This window comes from Tauraco erythrolophus, chromosome 5, assembly GCF_009769465.1.
Source record: "Tauraco erythrolophus isolate bTauEry1 chromosome 5, bTauEry1.pri, whole genome shotgun sequence".
Lineage (NCBI taxonomy): Eukaryota > Metazoa > Chordata > Aves > Musophagiformes > Musophagidae > Tauraco > Tauraco erythrolophus.
The window spans coordinates 45,778,952-45,796,992 of NC_141469.1; the positions used below are offsets into that span (position 1 = coordinate 45,778,952).

The 18,041-nt window shown below is 36.0% G+C and overlaps 1 protein-coding gene across 1 annotated transcript in view; it reads right to left on the reverse strand.

Annotated features, from left to right (window-relative positions):
• The window catches only part of ARAP2 (ArfGAP with RhoGAP domain, ankyrin repeat and PH domain 2), a 132,524-nt gene that overhangs the window by 71,532 nt on the left and 42,951 nt on the right, over positions 1-18,041 (reverse strand). Inside the window, exons 9-14 of the mRNA XM_086612484.1 lie at positions 8,294-8,409; positions 6,931-7,130; positions 6,103-6,188; positions 5,248-5,430; positions 2,888-3,062; positions 1,203-1,337 (exon numbers count right to left, since the gene is read on the reverse strand). Of these exons, the coding sequence (XP_086468610.1) occupies positions 1,203-1,337; positions 2,888-3,062; positions 5,248-5,430; positions 6,103-6,188; positions 6,931-7,130; positions 8,294-8,409 (895 nt within the window). The remainder of the gene's footprint in view (positions 1-1,202; positions 1,338-2,887; positions 3,063-5,247; positions 5,431-6,102; positions 6,189-6,930; positions 7,131-8,293; positions 8,410-18,041) is intronic.

Genomic DNA, 18,041 nt, shown 5'->3' on the forward strand with positions numbered 1-18,041 from the left:
ATCGTGCCAGAAGAGACCAGTAGTGTCACCTTGTATCTGCTCTTTACTCCTCTTAGCGTGTTTTGGTTTGGTCTGAAGCTTTTTATGAATATAGATACCCACAGCACAAAAGACAAGGTCTGCACTTAAAGCAAGTAGCAGTGAGATTTGCAGTCACTCTTTTCTTTCCTGAAAAAGCTCAATGCAGTTTCAGAACAACCCTCAAGAAAGCCCTGTCCAGCAGTAGTCCTCTGCCACAAAGGTGTCTTTGTTAACAACTGCAAAGTTACTGGGAAATGCCTGTGATCAGGCACTAGTTCCATTAATCATCCAAGGGTTTCAAGAATTTGGACCCACACTAACATATAGATTCTTCAAAAGCATATTTAAGTATGAGTTATGTGCTTTAACTTGCTTTAATCTCCACTAAGAATCTTAAAGGCATACACCACAAGAATACAGACATAATCATACAAATATCAGTATACATCAACACAGGATGCCACGTCAAGATTTTAGGAGCAATAAACTCAACCACAAATCAGCCCAGATTTTAAAAATCCACAGTAATATTTTAGATGGAAGAAAAATATGCCAACACAACTGGGGAGAAAAAGGATTAAAAAAAGCTAAGAAAATTCTCTGATAAAGTCTCCCTCAAAAAAAAAAATCACAGAAGACTGATATACACAGAAGACCATGTATATCTACTGTGATATACACCCATTTTCACCCCAGAAAGCTCAATTTGTTGTGAAGTTTTTGGAAGTGCTCATTTACACTTAGAATACTTTTGAAATTTGTGAGCTTGAGGAACATCATAGGTGTTAGCCATTTGAACTCTTACAAAAAAGTCAGTGATGCTTTTAAATGATTTCTAGAATATTATAGTTTTAGATGTCATCTACTTTTAGGCAGTTAGTAACATCCATCTAAACATAAACTGAGAAGCGTTCCTTAGTAGTTTTTATTTATCAATAACTGTTGTTAACTGAGTAATTTTCCAGTACAGTTTTCTTCTTCCTCTGTCAACCACTAAATAAAGAGATCAAGACAATCAGTATTTTCTTCATCTGAAAGAGGTCTACCAAATCAGAAGAGAAATGTCATATCAAAGACATTTTATCTTTTAAAAAGTAATGCAAGAAGTTGAAAAGAACCAAATTAATCCCAACCATACATATTCATGTATTATTCAAATGCATAAAGTAAAAGTGAAATACCTTCTTTTAATTTCTTCTCTGTAAGAAGCTTAGCAGTATTAGAAGAAACTTTGTATAAGAATTCACATAGAAAGGTGGAATGTGAAGAATCTTCAGAGAAGCCACTTTCAAAACAAGTATCATAGTTTGGGAAATCTATTAAAAGACAAAGGAGTAAGTAACATACAGAACTTCAGTTATATCAGTTATAAACATTTCTCCACAGGTCTTTAACTGCATTATCTGTAGATATGCAGTTGCTCTTTAAAGTCTTTACTACAACACATATACATCTTATTGATTTATTTTTATAATTAAAGTTCTTACATATTCATCAAAAAACACTGGTTCACACTCGTTACACATTGCCATTGTCTGCCACTGCATGCCAATGTAATCTAAAATACATTTTTCTGGTATACTAAGCTTTTATTTTCATCTCTTAAGTAACATACTTAACATAAAAGAATTCTTTCTCTTGAGGCTTTATCTAGAAGTTTACCACCAACTCTGGCAGCAGAATACAATGATACGGAGAATCACTGTCAACCTGCAATAACCTCCCTTTCTCTGAAGAGAAGAACAAACACTAATACCAGCACATGGTGATGCTGCCTTGGCCGGAAGGCTAAAAGTAGAAAAGACAGAGCCAAGATAACTCAACTTCTCTCTATAGCCTTAGGACCACTTGAGAGCACAGCAAGCAAAAAACCCATAGCTGTGTGTTTGCACAGTGACTGAGCTCAACCTTCTACGATCCAGTGCCTGGACTAGTGACAAAACAGTAACGCTCAGGCAGAACTTAAGGCACCGTGTTTGCTCTAGGAAGCCCTAATTAACTCCTGCATTTCCCTCTTAAAGTTTTGTTGTTTAGACTATGCAGTGTTACGCTGCAGAGTGGCTCGAAACAACGGAGAGTTGGTCCAGGAGTATGTCCACAATGCTGGCTGCAGTCTAGCACAGCTAATTTTTTCCAGTGTAAATCTGCGTGTGAACTTTCATTCCCAGACCACTTCAGATATTACACAGTCCTTTTAAAAGGTAAGCTCTGGCACATTCATACTCTACAATTTACTTATTTATTTATTAAGAATAGCTTTCTGTTTTCAAGAGCCTCCTAAATGTCACACACTGCAAGCAGAACTGTTGACTTGCAAGGCCAAACCTCATCAAATGCTCCAAGCTGTACCAGAAGTTGTGATAAGAAAAAAGGATAGTTTGCTGGGATAGAACATATTACAGGTTAAAGGGTAAGTTTTATTTTGGGAGGAGAGTTTGTGAAAAAACAAGTAGACTCTGTATGCAGCAAGGATAGATATCAATTTAAATAATTTTTAAGAAAAAAACAAAGCCCCAGATGAATACTTTAGATACATGCTAACTGTACACGCCCTTTTTTTCTGGAAAAGCCTGACAACATTGGCAGAGCAGATGACAGTTTTCTTCTGTGTTACAAATAAAGGTATGAAGTCTCTGAGTTATCATCGGCTTTTTCATTATTTAAGTCCTAAACTTGATGTCTAAGCAAAATAAAAGTAACTTGTACATAATTACATATGCTATCAACCAATACAGTTAACGTCATCACAGCACCCTGTCCACTATACCACTCCACCTCAATGCCAATTTTTCTTCTGAATTCCTTCCTTCCTTTCCTTTTGCTCAATATAAAATTAGAAGGTTAAAACTAGGAGAATATATCGTACCTGAGAACTTGTTATGGTACAGGAATTCCATTTGCAGTCTTTGTCCAGCTTTCTTGGCTAATAAGTATGGAGTACTGTAAACAGGGTCTCCAGTGGCACACATAGCATCAGCCCCACTAAACAGCAACATCAGAGTTTCTAGCACATCTTGTTTAACTACAGCAGCACACAGGGCCTTATCATGGAGAGAGAAAATAAGTCTGTTTAAATTAGAAAGTTATTGGCAACAAGTACATGTAATTTAGACGCAAATCCTTTCACCTCCAATATAGTTCCCTGCATTTTCAAAGACCATAAACACCGAGAAGTAGCAGGAATCATGAAGTATGATCTGAATCTAGAAAAAAGCAGGAACAACAAAAAAAGAAAGCACAAAAACATCAACCACCAAATCCTGCAAGATGTTGCTGCCACAAGTTTCACTTGGGAAGGGTAACATGAATTAATACAACTGGAGGAAATTTATTGTTTATTTACATGAAAAATTCCCCCTCATTTCCTTCACACACCAAACTACCAAAGAAAAAAAAAAATCTTATTATTTCAGACCTCAAAAGTTCAACCAAAGAGATGAGATTTGATCCTTAAAATCTATTACTAGGAAACAGACTGAAGTTCATAGGTAATTTTTCACAACTATGGTCACAGTCAATAAGCAACTATTTTTTAGGGTACCTTCATACTGCATCATCTTCCTTGAGATTGAAAGATTTTACCACATCCTAAAACACCAGTCCCCTTTAATTTTTGTATACAAGACAGACAAACAAATATTTTTGTTTCTTCCCTTTCAAAACGTCGGTCTAAAACCTTACAACCAGGAGTAGCTACACAATTACAGCAATCTATTCCTTAACAATTTCTATCATTTAATATGTATTTAAATTATTTAGCTAATGAATGAGTTTTTCTGAAATTACTAAAGCAGAAGTCACTCAACACAAGAAGAGTATTATTCTAAAATTCAGCTGCTCTAATAAACATAGAAGCATCCAGTAGGCATGAGATTACAGAGCAGACAGTTGAGTAGAAGTTCTAGAATTACTTGGCAATGATCACCATATACAGAATTTCATGTCTCTACAGAGAATTTGACTATTACGGCTGTTTTTTTTTTTTTCCGGTAGTTAAATTATTAATTGACAGACACCCTTTCCCCCACCAACAAAAAACACAGACTTCAGAAAAATCAAGCCTGTAGAACAGAGAGCTATTTTCTGTGGTCTGCAGTTACAATATTAAATAAAGTCTCTTGCACAGCTGCTATCAATAAATAGGGAATAATCCAAATGTTTGTGGTTTTTTGGTTGGTTTTTTTTTTTTTTTCAAAGATATATACAGTTCCCCACGAAGCCCAAAAAGCCCAATTCCAATGAAGCACAGAAAACCTAAATTCAAGCTATACAATGTGATGGTTTTATACTTTAGCTAAAAGTGTTTTAATGACAACCATTCTTATATGCCCTTATTTTAACTTCTTATGCGTATAACTAACATACAACTTATAAGATGTACGGAAAATAACACTTTCTTTTTGAAACAATAATCACTGAACAAATGAGACCTCTCCAGTTCAAACTACAGTAACTTTTAAATTTTATTGCCTGTCCACAATATCTGCATATCCTTTGAGACAATTTGACTCATGTAATTGAATGTACGAGCATCGTAATATATATGCATTTTAAATTTTCTGTATTCATAAACATTCTTAAACAATCATGACTCTGAAATCAACAGATATTAGAAGTCATTAAAATGGATACCAAAATTACACAGAAATTGATAACTAATTATCATTTTCTACTTTACAACTGTAAAGGATTTGTGTTATTTGTGTAAAAAGAAACAGTAAGAACACATTTTTCATCATTAATTTTAGCTTGTTTAATTTCCAATTAGCTACAAGCTACTATGTAAGTGTGCATGAGCTACTTTCACCATCAATAACACCAAGTCCTCTAACGTATTGGAATGTTAGATGTCAGACATACAAGATGCTAAAAACACATAAAGAAGGAATCAAAAGAATTGAAGTGGGAATTTGCATCCCTAGACTGTGCATATGAAGAAAAATAAAGATCCATATTCGTTGATGCCTCTGGAAGACATATTACAGGCACCCTATAGGTACCATAACCTTCTACAAATGAATTAATGAGAAAAACTATGAACTAAAAAAATAAAAAAAATCACGAAATGACTCCTGGAAAGGCTCCAAAACAACCCTTATTCAGCTTACGAGAACATTACTGAGGATTCTGAATTTCTAGCTTACCAGTTTAACAAGATGACTAAATTGCACACAGATACAATACAATACAGAAGATATGGTATGGGCTTACCCTTTCTAGTATTACCTTATTCAATTGCTCCTTGGTTTTGTAGGAAAATGGTGCTTTCCTGAATTTTCCCTCTTTGTATTTTTGTGTAATGAATCCTATCCTTTTTTCTGCAGGGGCATCCATTTGCAGCTCTTCATCGGGAGGAAGATTTCCTGCCCAAAAACTGTTTGCCCTCTTATTTCCAATCATGACAAAGAGCTGGGTAAGGTGCAAAAAAAAAATTAAACAAAATAGCATGAAGTACATGAAGGTAGCCTTTAAATAGTTTTCAGCTGCTAAAAGTTGAAAAAGAAAGTTATTAAAGAATAGAAAATTGCCTGCAGGAGACAGAATCTTCTCTCAATCACTGCCTATGATTATCTATAAACGAATAATGAAGTCTGTAATCATCATTTACCATCAATAGCAACTAAACTTTACAAGGCTAACTAGTTATAGTATTTCAATACATACTAGAAAATACCAGTAAAAGGTCAGAGAAGACTAGCATATGTTTTAAAGAAAACACTGATAACTTCCTTCTCTATCTTTAATGCCTCAAACAACTAAACTCGTAGTGAGAAGTTTCCTTTCTTTTCCCTTTCCCAATATTGCCCATCGTGATTGCTCTCCAAAAGCATTTTATTTCTTTTTTCCCCCAGAAAACTAGATGCTTAGAGAAATCCTAATAGAAATTGTACAGATGGTTATCAAAATAAATGAATATTTTGAATGACATAGAGGTACGTTTTTCCTGGAAACATCAAGTTTACTATAACATAGCATGTTATTTAGCAGCTATGTTCAGTTTTCTTGTGAGTAAAGCTAAATAACTCCTATCCATACAGTAGTTTTCAAAATGGAACAATGAGTTAGAGTATCACAACATACCTCAATAAGTTCATTGCTCCATATGCTGGCATCCATTTTTAGACTCCGGACCTTTGAATCTCTTGGTCCTAAAGATCTGTGCTGTCCTGAAAATCCAAGAGTATTTTTAATTAACTAAAGCACTTAAACTGGGTTTTTCTTCTGCAGAGACAACAAAAAAATTTAATGAAGACAGATTTATTCTAATCGCTATTTTTTTAAAAAGGCTGGGTTTGACATTTGAATATAAAAGCACAAAAAAACCCTTAACATTTAAAAGAAGAGAATGGATTGCATTTGATAGTAATGAATAAACAAAGTAGGCTTGTCTGATGTGAGATACTTTTGGGAGGGTTTGTTTTGAAAGAAAGCTTTGAGTTACAAACTATTTTCCTGAATCTACTTAAGCACATATTTAAACGTAAAGCATGACAGAACTACATTTTCAGTAGTATCTGAAAAAGCTATCTCTATTGGCAGTAAAAATTCCCTGATGCAATAAAACTAATACCCAAAATTCATACACTGAAAATTGTTATCCTTTGGCATCCAGCCTTGCAAAAGCCAGTCATTTCCCATGAAGTGCTAGTGTGTCTTAATTTCCACTAACTGTGCAGGATTTTTCCTCTGAGGGAAACCAATCACCTTACGGACCTGTCATTTATGCATGGAAGTGCTTTAGAATGAGGATGACGGTATTAAAAAAAAAAGTTATGTTCACTTTTTGTTTGTCAAAACTTTCACAAGGATGGCACTGTAAAAATGAAAAAAAGCAAATTCAAGGACATACATAGATATGCAAATATGACATTTGGTAGAACCCACACAGTCTGTCATTAATTACTCTACCTGCACACTTCTTACAAATGACAACACAGAGATTGATGGATGCCCAGTCAGGACTGGGAGCTTTACAGTCAGCACAGCTCCTGTTGGACTCATTGAACCAAATCTTCTCAGCTACTTCATAATCAGACAGAGTTTCTGCTATTGATTGCTGCAGTGCTTCAATCCAGTCTTGTTTCTCTCTTTCCGACTCTGCTGTAAAGCTGAAACAATTGACTCTTCTGTGTTATTGATCTTTATTTTAAAGCCCAATTAAACATAGTCTGTAGTCTGACTTATTTATTACATTTACACCTGAAATCACTGTCAAAAAAATCTTCCTCTACACAGATATAATTGCTAAGAGGGAACATATTATTTTGTATTTTTAATCAACGAAAACTCCCTCCGTTTTTGTGTGCAGTTTTCAACAAAACCACTACTAGCATGAGCCTATAACTTTTGTAGCATTGGAATTGTGTTCCTGAGTCACTTTAAAACTTTTTATGTTATCACATACCAAAATTAAAGCCTGAACTTTAACAAAAGCATGGAATGACCTAAGGAAACACAGAGACTTACTAAAGAGTAAAAATGGACTTGCTACCTACAACAGCTAAAAAATGCTTTTCAGTTAAATTTATCTTTTTAAAAAATACAAATAAGCAAACACCATTATGGTGATGGCTTAGAAAAAGTAAAAAAACTAGATATCTACACCAACTAGGCATAGATTCGAATCACTGATAAAGATTAATTTATCAGCTACTCTATTCAACTGAGAAAGAAAGGAAATTCTTTGCTAACATTTAGCAAGCCCAGGAGAACCAAGTGATTGCTTCTTCTCCTGCATTACTGAGATTTCATTTAAGAAACACTACAATACTTAAGAGGCGTTTATTAGCATACACTTTTATTTTCTTAAAAGTCATTACAAGCCACAGCATCAGCCAAAGTGAAACTTTCTACTGATTTCAATGCAGGATTTCTACAAGGGATGCCACATGAGCGATTCCTTTCTTTTCAAATAAATGCTTAATATTAAATAGATGCAGCATTATTTCACTACTGCAGTTTACTCTTCTTTAAGATAGAGTCAAGTTATTGTCTTTTTTTTTTTCTTCTGCCTTGCACAGAGTGAAAAAAGAGGGCTACCCCAAAATACTATATCTGTAGATGTAGGACGTCTAAGTCAGAGAGGTAACAAATGAAGCACACAGTTAAACAAAGGAAAGAAAATCCTTCTTTTTTTTTTTATATAAGTTAAGCATTCTTAAACACAGTACCTTTTAATCCAAACTATGTAAGCCACTGTAGCATGAAGCAAGTTTTTCTTTGGTGTATTAGTTATTTGCATATTTTTCAATGTAAATATTAAAGTTCTCACCTAAAGCTCTTATAAGGAGTAATTATTTCAAAAGATTGCTTTGCAGTCCGATCCACTTGTTTTACATTTGCTACATTCATAGGGATTAAAGTAATACCAAATCCTGTCTTAAAATCCTATGGAAAAGACAATAAAAGTTCAGGGGTTTATCATTCAAGAATCAAACATATATAAAACAGTTAAATTAGCATGTTCCAAAAATCCAAGGTCACCAATGCACATTTTGGCTGCAACATGTAAGCTCCTTCTAATTCATTAATAGATAAATAAACCTATACTAAATTTTGTCCAAAAATCATGCTTTTAATTGATAGAATGACCTTGATTGTCAGTAGGAGAAAGTATGCTCACTGTAACTATTAATAAAGGAAAAAAGGTTAAATAACAGATTGCATTAAAGCATGGATCCAAAACTATGAAAGTATCTCGCTTAAATCTTGCTTCAGTGACTAAATGTTTATACATCTAAATCCTTCTCATTGACAGTAGTTTTGCCTGCTTTTAACCAGACTGTTTTAATGAAGTAAAATATATTCTGTATAAAACTCTTTCTTAAACCTTTGGTTGCTCACGTTCCTGATGTATTATATGAACTAAGTGTGTTAAATGTTTAAAAAAGTCCTATACAGCAGCTAAAATAGACAAAGTGTTATCTGTGACTCAATTACCAGAAACGCTAGGCATTCTTGTCTTAAACCAAGATAAATTATTTTTTTCAGCTGCATGGAACAATGTACTTGAAACAAACAAAAAAAATCATCAATCTTACATTAACACAGTTGGAAAAGCAAATGTTCAGTGAAGCCTTGTGAGGGTCTCTCAAATGCATGCATTTTCGAAACACTGATAAGCACATATGCTCTTTCTGATCTATTCAGAACACCACCAGTATCTCCTCCTTAAAGTGATTTAAGGATTTAAATGTTCATCTAATCATAGTCACTTCCACAAGTTTAACTTCTGGAAACATTAGCAATACTTCTTGGAAACAGTAACTGCATCAAAAACAACCAAACTACATCGCCCAAGCAAAAAGCCAAATCCACGTATCTTACCATCTGCAAGATGTTTATAGACGTTACCTCTCACACAAAAAGTAGTAGGGTATGGGCTGATAAAAATACAAGCACTGGAGGGGAAAAGCTTCAGTTACCTGCCTGTGCAGAGGGGACTATTTTCTAGTAAATATATGTTTAAACCTGCCCCACTGACAAGTTTCTCTTCATAAGATTTTCAAATTTTGTGAGAATGAAAGTTCACATGGAGAAGATACTTCACAAAACTCTTTTCATTCCCCTATTTCAGGTATGAGCAATTAAAAATACTATTTTAGTGATGATGGATAAGGCTAAGTCTGACACAACACACACATATGGATCTACTTACAAGTGGAAGTACTAATTACGTTAAATAAGGCACGGAAGAGAATTACGATCCAAAATGCATTATAGTGTCCATTTTAAGATGAGATTTTTTAAAATGCCATGATTTCCACTAATTAAGTGTATTGTGGAATAAATCAGCTAATGTTTTCTTGTCAAACTTCTTACTAAGTCTTATTACTTACTTTTTTTTTTTAACCTTCTGTTACCTTTGACACTAACAGTGTGGAACCTAAATGGGGATTTCAGTACAAACTTTCATAAAAAGTAATAACTTCTCAACAAGTACCCTGGCTTAACCACTCCTGATACAATGTATTTTTTTTATATTTCTACCTTTCTTATAACCTCATATCCTGTAACATAGACATTTTTATTCTCTCACCTCATCTTCAGCCCCTACTTTCATTTTCCTATAAATCAGTGGCTTTCATACTAACGCATCTGCCTTAGGAGAGAGCAGAGTGTTCTGTGAAGCCTATGCAGTCCCTAATTCATCCTCAAAGTTCAGTTCTACGGGAAAGGAGTGGGCAGAATAATATCTTTTTGAGTATGAACTTGACAGCATGCTCTGTAGCAGTGAAGCATTCTTGAAGTCAGACACTACCAATGAGAAAAACTAAAGCATGAAATATAGGGGAAAAAAAAGATTTGGGATAGAAAAATACTAAATTTTTATTTCTATTAACAGCAGCATCTTAAATCAAATGAGCAAAACAAAAAAAAAATAATTTTCTAGAATTAAATGGTTTGCACTTCAAAGGTGTAAACTGGATGCAGGTTTCATCTGTTGGTTTCAATTATTTCAAATAACTGGCCTTAAGACGTCCTGATTTTTACAGACAGGTAATGAGACTATACTTGTACTGAACAACAGTACAATGCATACTTTGTTTATTAAATAACAGCTGAATAACTGCCAGAAGCCATGTTTAATATAAGTTTAATATACTCTTAGGTCCAGATTAGCGTTTACTGAAGGTAAATGCTAAGAAATGAAGGCGACTGAAATAATAACTACCACATTGAGCTAGATCAAAAGTTCACTTAGTACAGCAGCTTCCCTTTAAGCACTTGCTACTGGCAACTGTCATAAAACGAATGTAAATAAGAAAAGGTACATTCTCATCTTCCCAAATAAGCTTCGAGCAATCTAAGGACTACCAGCTCAGAAAGTCCCTGAACAAACAGTTGCAGCAAAGCTATCATACTTAGAAGCCATTGACAGCCACATCCTCAAGGAATTTAACCAAATTCATGCTTTGAGCTGTCTGCAGCATCCTACTTTACAAATTTCTCAAATACTAATTGTGAAAAACAGTAGTTTCTTTTGTGCATGTATGTTGAGGGGTTTTTCTCTGATAACTAAGAATTTCATTTCATGACACTAGAGAAAAGAAATGATAACTAAATTTTATTCGTCTACCTATTCCATACTGTTCCTGCTTGAAAATCTCTATCCTATATTCCCTTCAGTCTCTTCTTTTTTTATGCCTTCAAACAGGTAGCTGTGCCCACTTTTCTTGGAGCAAAAAGGGAGGATGGAAGCACCCTGCAGGGCAAAGATCACACACATTTATGACTGTGAAGACAAACTTCGTTGTACTGAACTTAATGCAGAACTAAGAAGGCACTCTAGAAATTAAATGCATTAATTTGAAAGTCTTTACCTTTAGCTGGAGTACCAACCCTCCAAAATTTCCACACGTACCCAGTGTACAAGCAATCCCACTAAAGAGAGAATCACTATTATGTTTTAAATTCAGCAAGTGCGTAAGAACTTATAGCACTGAATTTCAGTGTGGTGAATGTCAGAAAGGTTAAGAAATTTGAAGTGAGGAATATACTTTTCAGAACTGAAGATGATAGCAAATTAACCAACTTCATTGGTACATTACAGTGAAGTTATTTCTATAATGATGCAAACAAACTCTTCACTGCATAAACCAGGCTTTGTGAGTGACAGGTACACTAGAATCTAATTTTCAAGGTTCAGAATTATATGCTTTCAGGAGTGCAGTCTTGTTCTCTCCTTCAGAAACAGAAGTGGGAATTGGTACAGGGAAGAAAGAAATGCTACACTTCGAAAGATAAATTCATTCACTTTGAGTGCACAAGAGGACAATAGGGCCATTTAAGTGCTATATAAAATGTACTGACAGCAAGACCAAGCAGAATCTTTTCAGAATAAGAATTGTCTTGCATCTACAAACTGAAAGCTCATTGTTTCAGATAGTTTAATCTATGTTGTATTTTCTGACAAACAAAGAGAAATTTTAAAAGATTCAAAAATGCACAGAAAAAGCTGAGGGTTGGGGTTTTTTTAAAAAATAAATGTCTTAAATGTGTATTTATACTATCTTCATGAATTTGAAGAAGGGTTGAAAAACAGGCTGACCATAAGAGCTTAAAAAAACCCCACGCATTCTTTACAGATGTAATAGATCAAAAGTATTCAATAAACAGCATAGTTAACTGAAAGCTGAAAATACTAATAGGGGAAAATAGTTAACTGAGATCAGTACTGGCTTTCTGGTAAGCTGTTGTTCCTTCCTGAAGGAGAAATGACTATATACAGATGACAGGTTTTCATAGGTTGTGTCTTTTTCAGAGAAGTGTGATGACAGCAAGACTTACACATTATAAACCATGAAATTATAACTGTTTTTTTTTTTTTTTAAACATGCCTTTAACGTATATCTATAAAGTGCCTATCAGCGTACAAAATTGCTTTCTCGTTACATATTATCTTTTCACAGACAAAAGCTACCTTAAGACAGGCTTTACTAACCTTTCTTCAATTCTATTCTGGATGAAATTCAAGGAGCTTCAAAATTAGTCTCATACCTTTTCTAATGTGCCACAGAAGGTTAAGGAAAACTTAAGCACATGCATGAATAAAAGCATGCAGCTATATCTAAACAAGTCAATTTTCAGAGTTTTTGAACATGACTTTTGAAACGTTGTCTTAAAAAGACATGCCTAGGCAACTTTATGGAATTCTTAAACAAATCTGTAACCAGAGTCTGAACCTTGTGATCATTAGTTACTGAACAGGCCTTCTCTACAAAAGAACTCTTATCCCTGTAAAGTGTAATGCTTACTTTTTTTTTTCTTTTTTTTTTTTCTTTCTTTTCCTCCCTTCAACTCAGTTCTGCACTAGTAACACTTGGGCTGGCATTCTTGCTGGTTTAATCAAATCAAACTTCAGCTGAAGACGTGATTTCTAGAGACACTGCTTCTGTTCCTCAACTTTTACTTTTTTTGCAGTTATAAATGTCTTTGGATGCACTGTCTTTAATGAACGTAATATTACTTACATCATATATAAAGTTTATTAAAAAAAACATCCCTTGTCTCAGGAAAACAGTTCGGAAAAACCCAACAAAAAAACCTAACCACCACAACTATAAGTTTACCTTTAACCTCACAAAATTCTTGGCAATAAAATCTAAGTTTTATTTTAAAGGTTAACTAACTCTGTTTCCACATTAGAAACACCAGTCCATATTTTCATCTGTTTTTTGCTGGAGAACTAAGGGGATAATAGCAACAGAGAAAAAGGAAAATTGCAGCCATGATTTCAAGAGAACATCCTTCCACATACACATATATGCATGTACATACATATGTAAGTATATATTCATACCATATTTTGAAGTACAGAATTCAGAAGTACCGAAATAGTACTGGTGTACGCTAGCAGCATAGCGCTTTTGGAAATTGCTACATCAACTGAGTATTCTTACTGCACATCAGTTTCCTTCCTGTGAATTAGGAGATCATGGTCCTTTCGTTTTTTTTTTTGTCTTTGCCTGTCAGATCTTGAAGTTATGCAACATTTAAGGGTGTGTGTGCACACATATATAAGGCTCCAATAATGGTAAGAGGTACCAGATAATACAAGAAAAATATACTACATGTAAACATATACATACACATATACATATGAATATGTTTATATATGAACACATACTTTTTTTTTAAACATCCATCTTTCTTATCCTACACTAATTTACAAAAGGCCCATTCCTATTTCTGACACTATTCTTGTCCTACTGCCCAAACACAGAACATTCTTGACCTTTAATCACAGTATCTTGATCAGAGTTTCAAAATACAACCTTACATGTTTCCTTAAATTTACCTTTGCTATTTGCAATAGCTTTTTAGGTTTACTTTGGGGAAGCTACCATGAAGATGTAACAATTAGACTAAGGCTTATTTCTGAAAGATCTGAGAATTCTCTTAGTTTAACATGATTTAGACTTTTCCTTCATTCTAGCCCCATGGCATTTGATTCCCTTCAACCAACCAAATTATGCCCCATCCCTGGAAGTGTTCAATGCCAGGTTACAGATGAGGCTTTGAGCAACCTGCTGTAGTGGAGGCTGTCCCTGCCGATGGCAGGGGGATTGGAACTAGATGATCTTTGAGGTGCCTTCCAACCCAAACCATTCAATAATTCCAGAGAATTTAAAAGTCACCAACTAGAATCCTTCAGATAGAGCAATCACTGTTTCTCTCCTCCTTAATTGGAGGTATTTATTTCAGCCTTTCCAGCTAGTAAGGAAGGCTAATTTCTTCAAAAGACAGGTGAGAAAAATTTGTTTCCATGTTAATGAAAAATTAAGACATAGTTATGTAATAGAGTTAGAGAAACAGTGACAAGTAATGCAGAAATTACTTTGATTATATTAATTCTTCTCCACAAGTTTATATTGATTTCCTCTCCTTTTACTAAACTTAGGCTTAGCCTCCTCAGTTACCTCTCATCCCGCTTTTCCAATCTTTAGAGACTTACATCCCTCATCACAGCCTAAAATCTTTTAATATAGATTTCAGGTGATAGTTACGTATCACGGATTGGAATAAAAACTGCCACAAGTAAAGACATATGTACTCTTTCTTACAGTCTTCCTAATGAGCTCCCAAAATGAAATTGCAGTAAAGCATATAGTATGTAATTACACACACAAAAAAGTGATGTTAAAACAACATGAAGTTTGCCAACTCAAGCCCTGATGAGCAAGGAGATACTAGAATTCAAGATGCCTGTGCATGGTGTGATGATTTGATGTGGGGGCGTTCTGGTGGCAGGAGAGGGGATTTGCTCCCTATGACTTTCCTGGTTTTGGAGTCAGGTCAGACCCAGTTCTGGCCACCAGATCGGGCTCCCATCCCCCTCGGTGTTGAGCCAATCAGCGCCTCTGTGAATTGCCCTATTTAAGTTGGGACAAAGGAACCTGAAAAGGTGCTTTGCCCGGGAGTGAGGAGAGAAGGGAGGAGGGCACTGCCCCCGCTTCCCAGCTCCCGGCCAGGGGCTGCCCACGTCGGGCCAGCGCCACCCGCTGAGGATGGCTGTGGCAGAGCCGCTTGGGGAACTCGGGGAGCGCCCTGCTCCTGGGGTGCCCGCTGGGCCGAGTTCACCCAGAGAGGACTAAGATCTGAGAGAAACGGCCACACCGACACCAGGTCAGTGAAGATGGAACGGGATGAAGTGTGTCCGAGCTGAGTTTCCCCCGCAACTGGTGGCGAGATGGCAGGCGGCCCCCCTGCAGCCATGAGAGACCCAGTGGAGCAGAGACCCACTCACAGCCTGCGGAGAAGCCCACATCGGAGAAGAGATGCCTGAGCCTGAGGATGGTTGTGAAGTATGGGACACACGACAAAGTAGAGAGGCATCTAGAGTCTGTGGTACGACCCATGCCGGAGTGAGTGGCAACAACTCCCTAAGAATCTGCGACTGTGGTAAAGCCCGCACTGGAGCAATCCAATGGGGAAGGATTGCATCCTGCGCGTAGGACTCACTCTGGAAAAGTCTGTGGATTTTTTTTCTTGTAAGTAGGGCAAGGGAAAAAGGGTGTAAGGACTCCTCCTCCTTTAATAAAGGAGCAGCAGTAACAACATGGGATGAACTGACCTGCTCTCCCCCATTCCCTGTTCCCCTGTGCTGCTAAGGGAGGAGGTAGAGCCAGGAAGAAAAGGAAAGGAGGGGGGCAGGTGTTGTTTTTAAGATCTGGCTTTGTTTCTTTTTATCCTCTCAAGTAACTGGTTTTGTTTCCCTTTGTCCTTTTAACTAACCGTTAATAAATTGCTTTGCTTTGAGAAAGCCAAGTCTGTTTTGCCCGGGACCATGGCTGGTGGGTGTTCCTTCTCTGTTCTTGTCTCGACCCTCAGTCCTTTTATTATTTTTTCTCCTCTCCACTGGGGAAGGAGTGAGAGAGCAGCTGTGTGTTTAGTTGCCAGATCAGCCTAAACCATGACACATGGTAACTCTGTAGCTTTGTGCTCATGTGTGTATGATATGTGAGATAAGTCACATCATCAATTTTAGGTTCTTAACTAAGCAAAATTCCTGTGATAGAACCAATTGAAAATTATTCGAGCTATTACTGCAAAATGTTTCGTTATGACAACCTGACACTGACAATTTTGGAGGTTAAAAAGAAGAAAAGAAGCAAAACGTGAGAAGGGCCACTTAGATTAGCTCAAGTCAGTGCTACGCAGTAGGCTTGTTTGCAGTGGAATGTAGTGGGTATGCTACTGGAGCATATCCTGCTCCACATCATTACATTATAAAGAAATTTAGTACATGTACTTTGAGATGGCTCTGTGATGAAAGCCAATACATAAGAAGCAGGGACAAGTAAGAGATTTGTTTCAAAAATGCATTCCTGACCAACCCACTAAGGTACTTATGACCTTAGACGTTACTTTTCACATAAGTTACAAATCTCTCTATTCACTTAATACAGCAGTAACTCAGAATCTCCACTTCAGCAGCTACGTGTGTGTATTTTGCAGTATCAATACAATTTTAAATCACTTGATTATGCACCATCAGGCCTTGGTTTGGTTGTTGTATGGGATGGATCTAGGACATACGAAGATGAAAGCCCCCTTCCTGTATAGGCTGTAAAAATACAAAAAAAAAAAGGAGAATCACATAATTAAACTGATTTAACACCATCCTGGAGAGTTAGCTCTTATCTTTGCCTTTGCCAATTTCTACTCAGTGTAAATCAAAAGCCTTAGCATACAGTCATTTCACTGTACATTCTTCATTTCCTAGTACCTGACTTCATGCTCTAGGGTTTGATTTGCAGAGCTGCTGAGCAGCTCCAAGTTCAGCTGAGACCTATGAAGGCAGCATTTTGAGCAGGTATACTTTGACAGAAAATTATTCCCTCCCAACCCACCATAAAAGACAGAAAACAGATTGCAAAATACATAGCTATTTGAATCATTCTTTCTGTTTCTTGGAACTGTGTGGTCATTATGGTGGAGGCAATCGTGTTCTTTTACCTAACAGGAATTGATGAAAAATAAATTAATCATTGTTCCTCAAACAGTCAAACAGCAATTACTGATCATTTCCTCACAGACCATTCCTTTATCACTGAAGGGTTCTTTCTGTAAGGTACATTTCAACAGTGTGCAATAAAAAAGGTACAGGTTCCTCCACGAAAATAAATTAAAACTATCGAAGGTACTAAGTAAACAATGCACTGAATGAGGGAGTGATCCTGTGGAAGAAAACAGCATATTACCGTATCTACTGCACAATATTAAATTTTATAGATTTAACTGGATGAAATGAAGGTTTTAGAAATAAGCCCAGTTTTCCCATGTTTAGAGTGGGGGCACAAGTCTGTAATCGTGATAATATTCATCCACACAGATCTTCTTTGAGTTTTCACAGGTTTTTAGCTAAGTTCTCCCAAAAAAACGAAGTTTACATAATCACAAGAGTATATATCTCCTTACCTAACCTCAAGTAAGTTTTTACTCTAGATAGATTCTTGGCTTCAGTCAAATTCAACATAACAGCAGCCACTGAATACCTCAGGTCTTAAAAAGATTTAAGGAATGTAAGTCAGAGCAGGGGACATGGATCTGTTTCCCCACTATCCTCCTCTCCTGTCCCAGAAGGAAAGGGCAAGAATATTGTCACAGTGAATTAAAACAAGATGATACAATCTGGAAAGAGATGTTTGAAGGCAACAGCTACAAATACAAACATACATAAATCAAAAGCTTCCATTCCTTAGTCCTCAAAAACGAAGCAAGATGATGACAACAGAGAGGAGAGGAAAAGCTATAATTCCAAACATTCACGAGTTTCTCACTTGTGCCAAAATATGCTGAAAGCGAAGGGGAAAAAAAAAAATCATCCATGCTGCAACCATGCCTTGCCATTACAAATAATTTGTATGCATACCATTTAGTGACAGTCCAATAACCTTTCCATTATTTCTGAATCAATTTGCGAGAGCCATTGCATCAGTGTAAGGAACTAAATTCTACATGAAGTTGTACATTTTAACACAATGCAATTTAAAGCTATTACTGGAAAGCAGAGT